This window comes from Scheffersomyces coipomensis, assembly GCF_036884675.1.
Source record: "Scheffersomyces coipomensis strain NRRL Y-17651 chromosome Unknown DFJ63scaffold_6, whole genome shotgun sequence".
Taxonomy (NCBI): Eukaryota; Fungi; Ascomycota; class Pichiomycetes; order Serinales; family Debaryomycetaceae; genus Scheffersomyces; species Scheffersomyces coipomensis.
Window position 1 is genome coordinate 1,076,975 of NW_027042897.1, and position 13,227 is coordinate 1,090,201.

General features: G+C 30.2%; 7 protein-coding genes across 7 annotated transcripts; 4 read left to right on the forward strand and 3 right to left on the reverse strand. All coding sequences in view use genetic code 12, as the record gives it.

Moving 5' to 3' along the window:
* Positions 1 to 452: 452 nt before the first annotated feature.
* DFJ63DRAFT_337205 (uncharacterized protein) lies at positions 453 to 2,696 on the forward strand (the record flags this gene model as incomplete). Its single annotated transcript, XM_064908509.1, has 1 exon — positions 453 to 2,696. One exon carries the CDS (start codon positions 453 to 455, stop codon positions 2,694 to 2,696), a length of 2,244 nt encoding a protein of 747 aa, XP_064760679.1.
* Positions 2,697 to 3,192: 496 nt separating this feature from the next.
* DFJ63DRAFT_221928 (uncharacterized protein) lies at positions 3,193 to 4,557 on the reverse strand. Its single transcript, XM_064904189.1, has one exon. It carries the CDS (start codon positions 4,446 to 4,448, stop codon positions 3,690 to 3,692), a length of 759 nt encoding a protein of 252 aa, XP_064760680.1. The 5' UTR covers positions 4,449 to 4,557; the 3' UTR covers positions 3,193 to 3,689.
* A 109-nt stretch (positions 4,558 to 4,666) lies between these two features.
* On the forward strand, positions 4,667 to 7,594 carry DFJ63DRAFT_337207 (uncharacterized protein; the record flags this gene model as incomplete). Its single annotated transcript, XM_064908510.1, has 1 exon — positions 4,667 to 7,594. One exon carries the CDS (start codon positions 4,667 to 4,669, stop codon positions 7,592 to 7,594), a length of 2,928 nt encoding a protein of 975 aa, XP_064760681.1.
* An 80-nt stretch (positions 7,595 to 7,674) lies between these two features.
* SPT3 (transcriptional regulator) lies at positions 7,675 to 8,655 on the reverse strand (the record flags this gene model as incomplete). Its single annotated transcript, XM_064907529.1, has 1 exon — positions 7,675 to 8,655. The coding sequence occupies one exon, from the start codon at positions 8,653 to 8,655 to the stop codon at positions 7,675 to 7,677; it is 981 nt and encodes a 326-aa protein (XP_064760682.1).
* Positions 8,656 to 9,212: 557 nt separating this feature from the next.
* DFJ63DRAFT_221925 (rRNA-processing protein) lies at positions 9,213 to 11,159 on the reverse strand. Its single transcript, XM_064904188.1, has one exon. It carries the CDS (start codon positions 10,886 to 10,888, stop codon positions 9,290 to 9,292), a length of 1,599 nt encoding a protein of 532 aa, XP_064760683.1. The 5' UTR covers positions 10,889 to 11,159; the 3' UTR covers positions 9,213 to 9,289.
* Positions 11,160 to 11,368: 209 nt separating this feature from the next.
* PGA1 (Pga1p) lies at positions 11,369 to 11,746 on the forward strand (the record flags this gene model as incomplete). The annotated part of the gene is made up of 1 exon (XM_064906491.1): positions 11,369 to 11,746. The coding sequence occupies one exon, from the start codon at positions 11,369 to 11,371 to the stop codon at positions 11,744 to 11,746; it is 378 nt and encodes a 125-aa protein (XP_064760684.1).
* Positions 11,747 to 12,009: 263 nt separating this feature from the next.
* Positions 12,010 to 13,227, forward strand: EIF4E (translation initiation factor eIF4E). The gene is made up of 2 exons (XM_064907219.1): positions 12,010 to 12,175; positions 12,326 to 13,227. The coding sequence occupies exon 2, from the start codon at positions 12,326 to 12,328 to the stop codon at positions 12,953 to 12,955; it is 630 nt and encodes a 209-aa protein (XP_064760685.1). The 5' UTR covers positions 12,010 to 12,175; the 3' UTR covers positions 12,956 to 13,227.

Sequence of the window (13,227 nt, forward strand, 5' to 3'; positions counted from 1 at the left end):
ATTGAATGGAATGAAAGTTAGATGATATGAAAGTTTAGAGAAGTATATTCATATCATTGGTGATTATATATATATGACGACATTGTATACCAACTTATGATTCAATAGATAAAGTCATACCTTCCTATGCATCTCTACTATCTCTAACTATAGTAAGTAATAATTGATTACCCCATACAAATAATTTTAACAAATGCGAAAATCAAAATCAAAATCAAAATCAGACAGACAAAAAAAGACAGACAAAAAAGACAAAAAAAAATTGTCTGTCTGAAAAAAGAAATTAAATTTTTTTAGAGAGAGAACGAATAAGGGATGGTTCAATAAATAAAAAAGTTTAAGTAAACCGGCTAATTATAATTCAATCCTTTATCCATCCAATAACTCATACCATTTGATAATACTTCTTCAACAGTAGTATGTCTGTCATATCATCATCATACTCTACGTCGATGAAGGGTCTAATAGGATCTCCTATCTCCAGACTGATTATACGGTGTTCCGGTATTTGGGGTAGTTCTAGTAGTACTGTCATAAATCGCTATATAATACGATCTATAACAAATAGATATACTCCACATCAAACGTCTAATACTACCATCAACCCATATCATGGAATCATCACATCGTCATCATCATCATCAATCAATACTCCTCATAGACATCCTATCCTCACTCCATCTATACTATCAATAAAATCATCTCATGTACATACTCCCACCACCAACTTTATCATCAACCGTCAATTTTCAAATTCATCATCTAAATATAATCAAACCCCTATAACACCCCCTCCTAAAAAGTCAATCACAGATACACTTAAATCATCAGCTACCACTATAACAAAAGCATCATTATTAGCCCAAGCTAATTCTTCATTATCTCGATTATTAATTCATTTGAAATGGCCGTTAATCAGAGGCAAAATAAATCATCATTCCACTATAGATATCATATCAGCCTTTATCTCATGGTTAGTTATGGGTAATATACTTTGGATAATCTTAGGTACCACTACATTCGGGTTAGTATTTATGTATTCCATTCATTATTTTGATCATTTTTATGATACTTTTATAAATCAATCCCAAGGATCAGATTCATCCGATGTCACTTCTACTACCAAGAAAGGAGAAGAAAAAGGAGTATTAAGATATTTAACTAATGCTATACTTTCATATGGGTTAGGCATTAAAATTCAATTTCAAAAAGGGAACATCTTACCTGAATTAAAAGATGGGAAATTAAGATTTAAAAATTTCACTGTGGTTTCAAAAGATGAAAAGAGTTTCATTGCAAGAGTTGAAGCAGTGGATTTAACTTTATCATTTAATAAATGGTATGAAGGGAATGGAATAATTGGTGATTTAGAAATCTTTGGTATGAATGGGAAAATTTATAAATCAAATAATGATCATCAAAATTCAAAACCATTATCACTGGTTGATAAACAATCTACTACTATAACTTATAGAAATCATTTTGAAAACATTCATTATCAATATGATTTACAAGATTTAGAAGAAGTTCAACAAACAAATCAACACCATCAACATCAACATCAACATACCAATAAATTCATGGATTCAAATTATAAACTTGATCATGTTAAAATTCATGATTCATATCTTGAAATATATAATAATCAAGATCAAAATCAACATTTACAAAACCCTCCTATGAGAATAACCATCTTTAATTGTGATTTACCAAGATTATCAGGAGATAAAATCTTGATTGATTTCTTTAATGCCAATAATTCAAGTGGATTAATTAATGATTCAATGTTTACCATTCATAAACGTCAAGATTTCTTAAATATGGATAGTAAAAATTTCTCCAATGACAAAAATAATAGTGATGATAAATTAATTCGATTTAAATTAGATTCTATCGATCTTGGATCTTTGAGTCAATCTAATCCATTTCTGAAATTTAATTGGATTATAAACGGTAAAGCAGAAATCATTGCTGATATTAAATTACCTAATATTGATAAAATCGATAATCATAATTCGGAATCCATCATATCTGATTTCTTTAATGAATTATTAAGAGTTACCAGAAGTGATATTGATAATACAATCCCTCAACCACAAACACTGTCTGATTCAATGGATGATGATTCAACTTTATTAAAAGGAGCTTTAACTGCTTTATATCAAACTTTTACGAAACCTCAACATGATATCACCAATCAATCAGAATATGTTATGGTTAATGTTAAAGTTAAATTTTATGATTTGAAAGCCAGTTTACCTAAGAATTTACCCATGTCGAATTCCAACAATATTCCATTTATCTCATTACAAGATTTAAGATCATTAATTGGATTTATCAACAATTATAATGATGAAACCCATGATCATAATGAACATCAACATCAACACACTACGCCCATTTCAACCTCATCTACATCAATGACAACGACTTCACCAGCAGATACCACCACCAATACTACTACATCACGTCCAATCATCATTAAAACTACTGTTATTGAGAAAATAACTGATTTATATCATATCAATAACTTATCCCAAACGAAAATATTTGATTCAATTATAAGTGATATATATGAAGATTTATTAAAAGTAGTCAAACAAGATGAAAAGAGAATTATTCATGAAAAATCATCAATGTGGTCTCATTCTCTTGCGAGTCAATTGTTATTATTAGGTCTTGGTGTAATTGTTTAAATAAGACTTTCTAGAATAAAACGGGGTTACTGTTTATTTTATGTATATATACTATTCTTTATTTATTTATTTTATTTATTTATTTTAATGACTATATTTATTTACGGTATATTCTATGATTCATAAAAGAGTAGGTGTAATGTACTTCAGCCGTACATTACTTTGAGTCGAAGACTATCATCTGATAAACTCTTGGCAGAAATACTGTAAGTTGGAATAATCCTATTCAGGTAATCGCATATGAAACTTGAAGATATGACCTTAACTACAGTATGATAAATATCATAACCAACCTACTACAAATATAGATAAATAGGAATATGAAGTAATTTTACCGATCGGCTGTTTCTAATTATATAATCGCAGGAAGAGCCCTTATAATGAGGCGGCTAAAATAAACTTTATATAAATACAATAAAATTCTCCCTGATATGACCCCAAACACCATAAATTAGACTCTATTTCTGGTGTAATAGAATTACTTTATATATACTAGAACATTATCAAACCATGTCATTTCATCTCCATATTAGTCTTGCCAAACATCTTCCAGAGTTAAACATTAGCATACTTCAAACGAAACATGAAAATGTTGAAACTGTTCATAGAAAAGAACATAAAGGGGTGCCTTTTTATGAATGGGATAATTGTGCCATTTGCAATCGGGAGAGAAAAGGATTAAAAGTAGTTCGATTATGATCAAATGTGTTCTAATAGTTGCAAATGAATTGGAGGTATGATTTCAAACTTGAGCTGGTTCGCAAGTTTGACAATAAGGATATGTACTTTTATTTCAGTACTGAATGATTACCTGTATGACTACATATTCAATAGAGTTGTACTCTCTAACTGTTACTTTAAACTATGGCATGATCATTAAATTGGGAATTTCATCTAAGCGTTCATTCATTTCTTATGTACTATATAAACACATAAATCTATAGTTAAATACATACCGTTTAATACAAAATATCATATCTGGACATTCACTTTTCATTCATCAGGGATGATTTCTTTGGTAAATTTATCCCGACGAATCAATGGAGCTTGTAATTTTGAATTTGAACCTCCATTAATATCATCATATAATTTAGCATCAATAGGTTTAGCACCAATACCCAACACTGGACCTCTCTGTTGATTCAATGTCTCATTATCCTTCGAGTCATCTTCATCTTCACCAGTCCATCCCATACCTCGTAATAATGCTTCTCCAAATTGTTCAACGGGCACTTTGGCATACTCTTCTTCTGAATCTTCATCAGGTAAATCATCATATTTAGCTTGGAATATTCGAATTTCATCATTATCGTCTTGTTCTGATAGTATTTGTTTATCAAAATCGGTTATTCCATACTTCAACCTATTCTTATGACTTTCTTGTTCTTGTCTACGTAATTGTTCATCACGTTCTTTATCCAAATCATCACCATTTAGTCGTTTACTTAAAGCTATAGGTTTAATAATCAATGGTTCCTGATGTTTACCACCATCAGTATGTGATTTGATAGTATCGGAATCAAATGAATCAATCTGTATAACCTTACCCTCTTCATCATCTCCTTCATCATCCTTTATACCAAATGCTCCTCCTCCATTGATTCGTTTAGTCTGTAATGGATTATTGAGATGTGGAGATGATGGTCCTCCATTTAGTTTCTTCACCCCTTTACCTAACGATATTGATATTTTAGGTTTATTTATCCCACCTCCATTTGTCTTCTTCTTAAGATTAAACTTTATCCCCGACATTTGGTAAACTAGTTGATGGAATGATGATCTGGGGTAGGGTTAATTCATCTCTCATAGTCTCTGGTTAAATGTCAAAATCTATTTCGCATCACAAAATGTTTTCTCACACTTTCGCGAATGTTAAAGTTTGCAATAATCATAATAACGCGTATATTTCAAAATAGAAACTATCATCATTTGACTATTCCATACGTACAAAAGGTAATGAATGACCTTTAATGGAGGAAGGTCAGAGAATTACTAAGTCATTGCATTCATCGGTTGAAGAGGCCACCAAAGAAGAAGATAAACAAGAGAAAGAAGAAGAAGAAACAGTGGTGGTGCCGATTGAAACTTTACCAACTCCATATCAGAAACAACAACACCAACAGCAACTATTGGATACTTCATCATTTATAGCAGCAGCTTCGTCTCCATCGTTCAATATGTCATTCACGTCTCAGGCTTTTGATAGTAGTGATGTCACTGATATTGATATTGATCCTGAATTGTTTTCATTAAGTCAACCTGATCCAAAACCTCCAATTAGTATATTTGAATTAATCGGAAAGAAGAAGGCACAGACATCACAAGCCAAACCTATTGCAATTATAGAAAATGAAACTATACCACCAGTTCAAAATGAGACGAAAATACGACCTCCATCCAATTTAATGTCAATTTTAACAGGAAATAAAAAGAAGAAAGAGATTGATCTTTCTGAATCAGCATCTCCTATTGTGACCATACCACAACATGAACCAACACCCACTTTACCGGATCCTATAGAATTAGAAGATTCTGAAATATCAGATACATCATTTACAGAATCAAAAAGTTTAGAATTACGACGAGATTTCGATGTAAGAGAACTTGAAAAGAAAATGTATAATAATAATGATAAAGTTAAATCTATCTCAGCTAAGGATTTATTTTCAAGATTAAAGAAGAAAGATGAACCTAAAGTAATTGAAGTGGAACTGTCTAACCCCCCTGAGATTATTGATTTAGAGAGTGAAACGATCTTATCAGGGGATAATAAAGGTAAAGATAATCTAAAACGTACTACAGCAAAGGACATATTCAAATCATTTAAACCACCAGCATCCGTCAAAGCAAACAAGAAGACAACACTATTAGTAACTTTCAAGATTAATTCAGATGCATTACGACAAATTGAAAAATATAATAATCCCTTAATCACAAGAGGTAATAATATTAAATCTGGGTCTGGAACTAATGATTTCTTCACTCCTCCACCTCCAAGTTCATCAACCACTAAGACTAAATCATTGTTTGATTCTATGATGCAGGCTTCTAAGAAACTTTCTCCTTTCCAATCATTAAAAGAATTGAATCCAACTCCTATCACTAAGGATTTGATGCATGTGTTTTCCCATGAGGATGATGTTGAATTGATCAATAAACCATTTCAATGCCCCTGGAGTATCAGATCGGATCAACCACATATTATTCATCTAGAAAATGAAGATAGATCAGATATATTTAAATTAAACCCAGATCAATCATCAAGAAACACGTCAATTAGTTCTACTACCGACATAGATATAACCAAACTCATCCAATATAGAATCCCTGATATTGAAGAAGAACCTCAATTAAATTCAATCTATGAAAGATTCATCATAACCAAACAATATAATAAAGATCAATTATGGACAGATTTATTCCAACCACCTCGAGTTGAAGATTTATTAATGAGTACCACGAATCAAAATCTGATTAAATATTGGATTCATAATGCATTTTTACGATTAAAGAATCAAAATCTAAAGAATCCTCGTAATGTATTATTAAAACAAAAGAAACGAAGAGATAAGCTCCAAACTAATTTCATTGTTGATGATTCGATAATTTATGATGATGATGAGACTGACGAAGATGTTTTCGTTCCTTTATTGATTCTTGAAGGTTCAGCTGGGTCAGGAAAGTCATCATCGATATATACCGCCATGAAAGAGATCGATGGGTATGTCCATGAAATTAATAGTGGTCTGCATCGAGGTCGGAAGGATATTTATAATGGTTTAAAGGAATTCTGTACAACACAATTGGTTCATCAACATAAGGGTAAAAAGGAATTTCAACAAGGTTTAGTCTTATTTGAAGATGTTGATGTATTATTTGAACAAGATAAGAATTTCTGGTTGACCGTTCAAGATATTTTGAATATTTCAAGAAAACCAATCGTTTTAACTTGTGAAAGTTTACAATCTATTCCTAAGAATATGATAGAGTATGCTCTGGAAGAAGATTCAGTAATTTATATCGATCATAATAGGGTTTCATTTCAGTTATTACTGAATTATCTATGGTTATGTTGTTTATCTCAAGGTTATCAGGTATCAGATGTATTAATATCAGATATTATTAATCATGGGTTTAATGGAGTTAATTATGATATAAGGAAATGTATCATGGAATGTCAATTCTTATGCCTGGTGTCATCTTCTTCCAATGAAATCGTCAACATAGGTAAGGCGATCAAACCTACTGTGACTGATAGTATAGAATTCGATTTATCTACCATTGCAAGTCAAATTGAATGTGCATCAGCAGGAGATGTCATAGCATCTAATTCATATTCAGTTTTCAATCATACTGTTGCTGATAATGAATTACCTGAAGTTTGTAATATCGACGAGAGTCTTTATTTACGTCATCCAACTTTACCTATTGAATTAAATATTGGTCATCAATTAAGAAATAATTTAAGTATGAATTTAGATGTTCCAATTCCAAAATTTTCATACCGTTACTTACGAGAAACTACGGCAGAATTTATTGGTTCAAGGTCGAAGAAATTACCTAAATTTATTCAAGAGTTACTGTTTACAAGACGAACCCTTCGAAGGAATAATAGTCCTGCATTATCTTCTATTGATGACGCCAATGATTATAGAACTCCAGAACCAACTGGTATTCCTGACACATCATTTCTTAATTATATCACTCCAACATCATTGATTATTGATCTTTTACCATTTTGTCGATATTGGGTTGAATTTCAAAACATTTTAAACGCCAAGGAAGAAGAACAACTAGCTTCTGGTCATGATAGTATTAAACGATACCTTAATTATCGAGATTTCCAAACTAATACTACAACTATTCGAAAAACATTAACCCGGTCTATGCAAATATAGTTTAAAAAGGTTATAAAATACACGCATTTTATTCATTCATTAATATTTCATTATAAGACGTAGCAAAACCATTTACTTAACTAAATTAATCTAGTTTTACTTCTTAACATACCACCACCAAATGATCTACCAGCTTTATGTTTAAAATCAATCGCTTGTAATCTTCTCCATGCTTCTTCAACATGATATGGCATTAAAGGATTAGCCAATTCATCTGGTTTATCGAATAAATATTTCCGTTTCTTTTGATTTTGTTGACCTGGATTTAGAGTCTTTTCCTTTTCTGATTTAATTTGAATTAATTTTTCTTCCAGATTTTTAATTTGCATAGCTTCTTCAGTTAATGAACATACGATTTCAAATGTCATAAATCCAAGAATATCTATTACATCATCATTTGGTCTTGAATCACATAATTGAGTCATTTGGGACCATTCTCTAAATCTTTTTGCTTTTCTAAATGTAAATGATGCTTGTCTACATTCTGACCAATGAACATATTCTTCTCGAGTCATATTTCTAGTTCTATCATCGGCCATTTTTAATCTCTTTAAAGAAGCAATCGTAGCGGCTTTTTCTTCATCATCAACTTGTTCTGATTCTTCAGCTGTTTCTAAATGTTGTTCACTAAACATAAATTGTAATTCCCAAGGTAATCGTATCTTTGATTTTTTATAACGAGATAACATTTTAGAAGAATCAGTTGCTTGAGCTGCTCCAGCAGCTGGCCCACCAGCAGCATCGGTTTCAATTAATGATTCTGTACCTCCACTTTCTTGATCTTTAGCATTTTTACGAACATCCTTCCAAGAAAGGTAAGTTCTTAAACGATTGACTTTAGCTTTATCATGTCTGATTAAGAAGATGACATCTTCAGGGGCAATAGATTTCGTACCTCTTGTAGATGCAGTTCTAGTAGCTTGTAATAATATTTCAATAACTTGAGCTCGTACAATATCTTCAATTATAGATGTAGTTTCAACAGGAGGATCATTTGATTCTCCCAGTACAAACATCATCTGTTGAATTTCTATTCTGTATTTATATTTATTATCTGCCATTGTTGAGTTATCTTACTAATGGGTATATATGTGATCAAACCTGATGGTATACAACTTACTTATCATACAATGGTTGTTTCTGTCTGTCTGTCTGTGTAGGTTTAACCTCATAAATCTATTTGATCCGGGTAACTGTTACTTTCTCATTTCTGTCTGTCATAAAAATATAAAATCAAAAAATTTTCACATTAATTTCTTCAACTTCATCTTCTTCTTCTTTCATCATCATCAACTACTACAAATAGTATGTATACTTCCATAACTCATAGAAGATATTGAATTGTAATAAGATTATCGTGATGACATGAGTGCATTTGGCTCGAGACATTCTGTCGATGTGGAAAAACTCACGCTACCTTACTTTATTTGTCTGAAATTATTTTAACTTATACCCATTTAATATGCTTTTAACTTTGACCTTAATGAGGATTATTACTAACTTCAGTATTAGAAATGACTAAATAATGAATAAATAACGACTTATGTAATGAATAAATGAATCTTCAATCAAATTGTTTTTGTTAATTAATGTAGACTATACCTTTTACAGTATAAGTAATGTAAAGTAAAATGCAAAATTTTAAATTAATTAGTCTATAAACCTTTTTATGCTATATATGTAAATGTATATTAACTAACCGAATAACTTAATGGAATCTTCACCAGCTACTATATCATCATAATCAGATCCATTATCACCATTTTGAACTTGATCTTGTTCTTCCTCTTCATCAATTTCATTCATATTAACCTTTTGACCTAATAATGAAGCAAAGAATTCATCAATTTGATTATCATCCCATTTCCAATTTCGTTTTGAACTTTCAAAATTTGCAATTTGTTCTTGAACTTGATATTTTAATTTACGACCTTTTGAAGCTTTAGTATCAACATTCTTTTTAAATTTTTGCGCTTTTTGAGCACTTCTTATACTTAAAGTCATACCGGCTGCTGGATTACTGGATTGAATCTTCTTATCAACTAAATCATTAAGTAAAACACGATAAAAATCTTCATCATCGAATATTTCATCAATTTCTCCAAGGGCTTGTTCTTTGGATTCATTATTACTATTTTTAGGAAGATCAGGATTGACGTCTTCATCATCATCTTCTTGATCATTGTTTTCTCCATTATCTTGTTTTTGTTGTTGATAATATTCATATCCTAATGGGACAACCTTACGTCTATTCAATTTTGTTCTTTTCACTAATCTATCCATATCACTTAAATTATTCTTAACTTGTTCTTCAAATGATTGATTTATGAATTTGAATTTCCCAGCATTTATAGCTGATGAACCTGATGAATTTTGAACTTTAGCAGACCATTTCACTAATACGTTTGATCTATATTTATTTAATTTTAAATCTAATGCATTAGTGGTATTTGAATATTCTTGGAAGGTTCTCTTTTTAGGTTTCTTGACTATGGATTCAGTTGTAACGTTATCTCTCTTATACATAGCTTTTCTTAATGATAAGATAGTATCTAAAAGTTCAAAACATTCATTTTTAGCTTCTTGTAAGTATTTTTCACTATGTTTAGTTTTTAAATCTTGAGATATGAAAATATCTGAATTTGGAGGAAGTAAATTTGAATTAATAACTGATTTTTGAATCTTTAATCGACTATCTATTATTTTATCAAAGAATTTATGTTGTTGAGAAATAGCATACCCTTTTAAAGAATCATTAGTGGCGGATTGAGATAATCTATTTACAATATGAACTCCTTCTTTAGCCATGAATTCTTTGATTTTATCACGTTTGACACCTAATTCTTCATCTTCTTTATCTGATTCATCATCTTCTTCATCATCTGAAGATTCATTCAGAAGTGATACGCCAGAATCCAGTTCTTCATTTATGTCGTTATTGTCATCATCATCGTCTTGTTCTTCTTCTTCTTCTTCATCTTCCTCCTCCTCATCGTCTTCTTCTTCATCCTCATCATCTTCCTCATCATCATCATATAAACGATCTCTACTAGTAACACTTCCGGAATACTTCCCACCCAATTCAATACTTTCATTCTCTTTTCTAATCTTAGATTTTGAACTAGCAACATAATGTTCTTTTCTTAATGTTTCATCATCTGAAAAATCAGAATTGATTTCATTATCACTACCATCTTCAAACACATCATCTTTTAATTCACTATTTTCAATATCAAAATCAGTTTGAGGTTTGGTGAACTCTGCCAATTGTTCTGCTAAACTCTTCTTGGCCATTGTTGTTGTTCTAGTTTCAAAGTATGTAATCTATAAAGAAAAATCAATAGATCTTCTTCTTTATTCTTCTTCTTCTGTAGTTGTGAAAAGCTCATCTAAAATAATTTTTTTTTAATTTTCATTTGTCGCATTTTTCAATTTTGTCATTTTTTCTTTTTTCGACATAAATGGAATTTGCGACAAACGCGATTGTTTTGTTTTGTCTCACCACAAATTTCTTTTTTCATACATCGAGACAAATGAAAACAATAATTAAATTGCATTGAATTGCTATAATTACCTTTAATTGTTTAAACATTCCCATTTGATATATCTTATTACTTTACACAAACCAGACATATTACATCACTGTTGTCTACTATCGTTCATTTAAATCCATTTTCAATCTGCTGTTTTCTTGCTTACTTTTTTAAAGCATACTTTTATCCTTCCATTCACTCGTTGTCCAAGCCTCTCTTTACATAAACCATCCCATATAAAATGAGATTATACCAATTAATATTAAGTTTGATATCATATCTAGTGATAGTACTGGCTCTTGCTGATCAAGATGACGATCCAGAAACTTCTTCAGGTCCAGCTCCTCCAACTACTGTATGGATTACTATAACTACCGATGGTCATCCCGTTACTATTCAATCATTATATTCTCAAGTCTTCATGGCAACATATACTTCAGCCATCACTACTGGTGTCCAATCAGGTGATGCTGGTTTAGGATCTATAGTAGGTAGTGTGGGTGAAATAAGAACTTATGATCAAACTACTATTAGTAATGCTGGGGGTCATGTTTATCAAACTGCTATTTATTCCGGTTTACTTGGTCTGGTAGTTCTTTTGTTAGCTGGTTTATTTTGAACTTTTTAATTAACTGTACCACTTTTATACTTCTTAAATTGAAATGATTGATCTACTATCATTCACATTCAAAAACAATATTCATATATATATGTATATATGAAAAGGCCTCAAAAACTTTGGTAATTATAAACTTCTAATGTCATATATTCCTTACCTTAATGACTAACTTTCTATATCTATCCATATCGATTGTATTTATGTTTTGTTTGTATATTAAAAATGTAAATTAGTTTTAATAATGATTTATATAATATAGTATAGCATAGTACTATAAAATGTGTAGTATCAAATTTACGCAGTTTAACCAAAATGTACAACCAAAAAAAATTTTTTATTTCAGGCATTTCTGGTGAACATTTTGATATTGAAATAAATTGTTGCAAACGGTTAGTTTCTAGTTCAAGTCTAAACCAATAGAAATTAAAGGTATGTTGACCATAATAATATGATGATCCATTGATGGGATCATCAAATGGGCAAACGTGAATCATAAATCGTTTGATTTTTGAAACAGCCGCTGTCAATTCAATTCAACTTTAATGAAATGAAATGAATACTAACCCCATTTATGTCTAGATGTCTGAAGAATTAACTAAACAAACTGAAGATTTATCTTTAGATTCCAAGACTGTTTTTGACAGCAAGGAAGAATTCACAGCCAAACATCCTTTAAACAATAGATGGACTTTATGGTATACTAAACCTCAAGTTCATAAATCTGAAAACTGGCATGATTTATTAAAACCAGTGATTACCTTTTCATCAGTTGAAGAATTTTGGGGGATTTATAATTCAATTCCTGTTGCCAATCAATTACCTTTAAAATCAGATTATCATTTATTTAAAGAAGGTATTAGACCAGAATGGGAAGATGAAAAAAATTCTCAAGGTGGTAAATGGCAATATTCTTTTAATAATAAAAGAGATATTAGTGGTGTTATTAATGATTTATGGTTAAGAGGTTTATTAGCTGTCATTGGTGAAACCATTGAAGATGATGAAAATGAAGTTAATGGTATTGTTTTAAACATTAGAAAACAAGCTTTTAGAGTTGGTGTTTGGACAAAAGATTGTGAAGATTCAAAATTAACTACTATTGGTGAAAGATTAAAGAAAATCTTACAATTAAAAGATGAACAAAAAGTTGAATTCATGTCTCATGATGCTTCTAATAAGAAAGGTTCAGAACCTCAAATTGTTTTATAAATTTAAATGGTTTCATTTCCTTTCCTTTACAGTTCAAATTTATTTTTGTTAAATTATCTTTTTTAATGTCCCATTATTTCCATCATCAATTAAACTACATATATATATATCATAAATGATATTGATGATAATGATGATGGAAATTTTCATCTTATGAAGAGAAAAGTAAAACACAACCATACATAAATTTCTTTTCTTCTATTGTTACATTAGTATATTATATTAAATTATTTATTTTATATATATTTTATCTATTATATATAAATAAATTT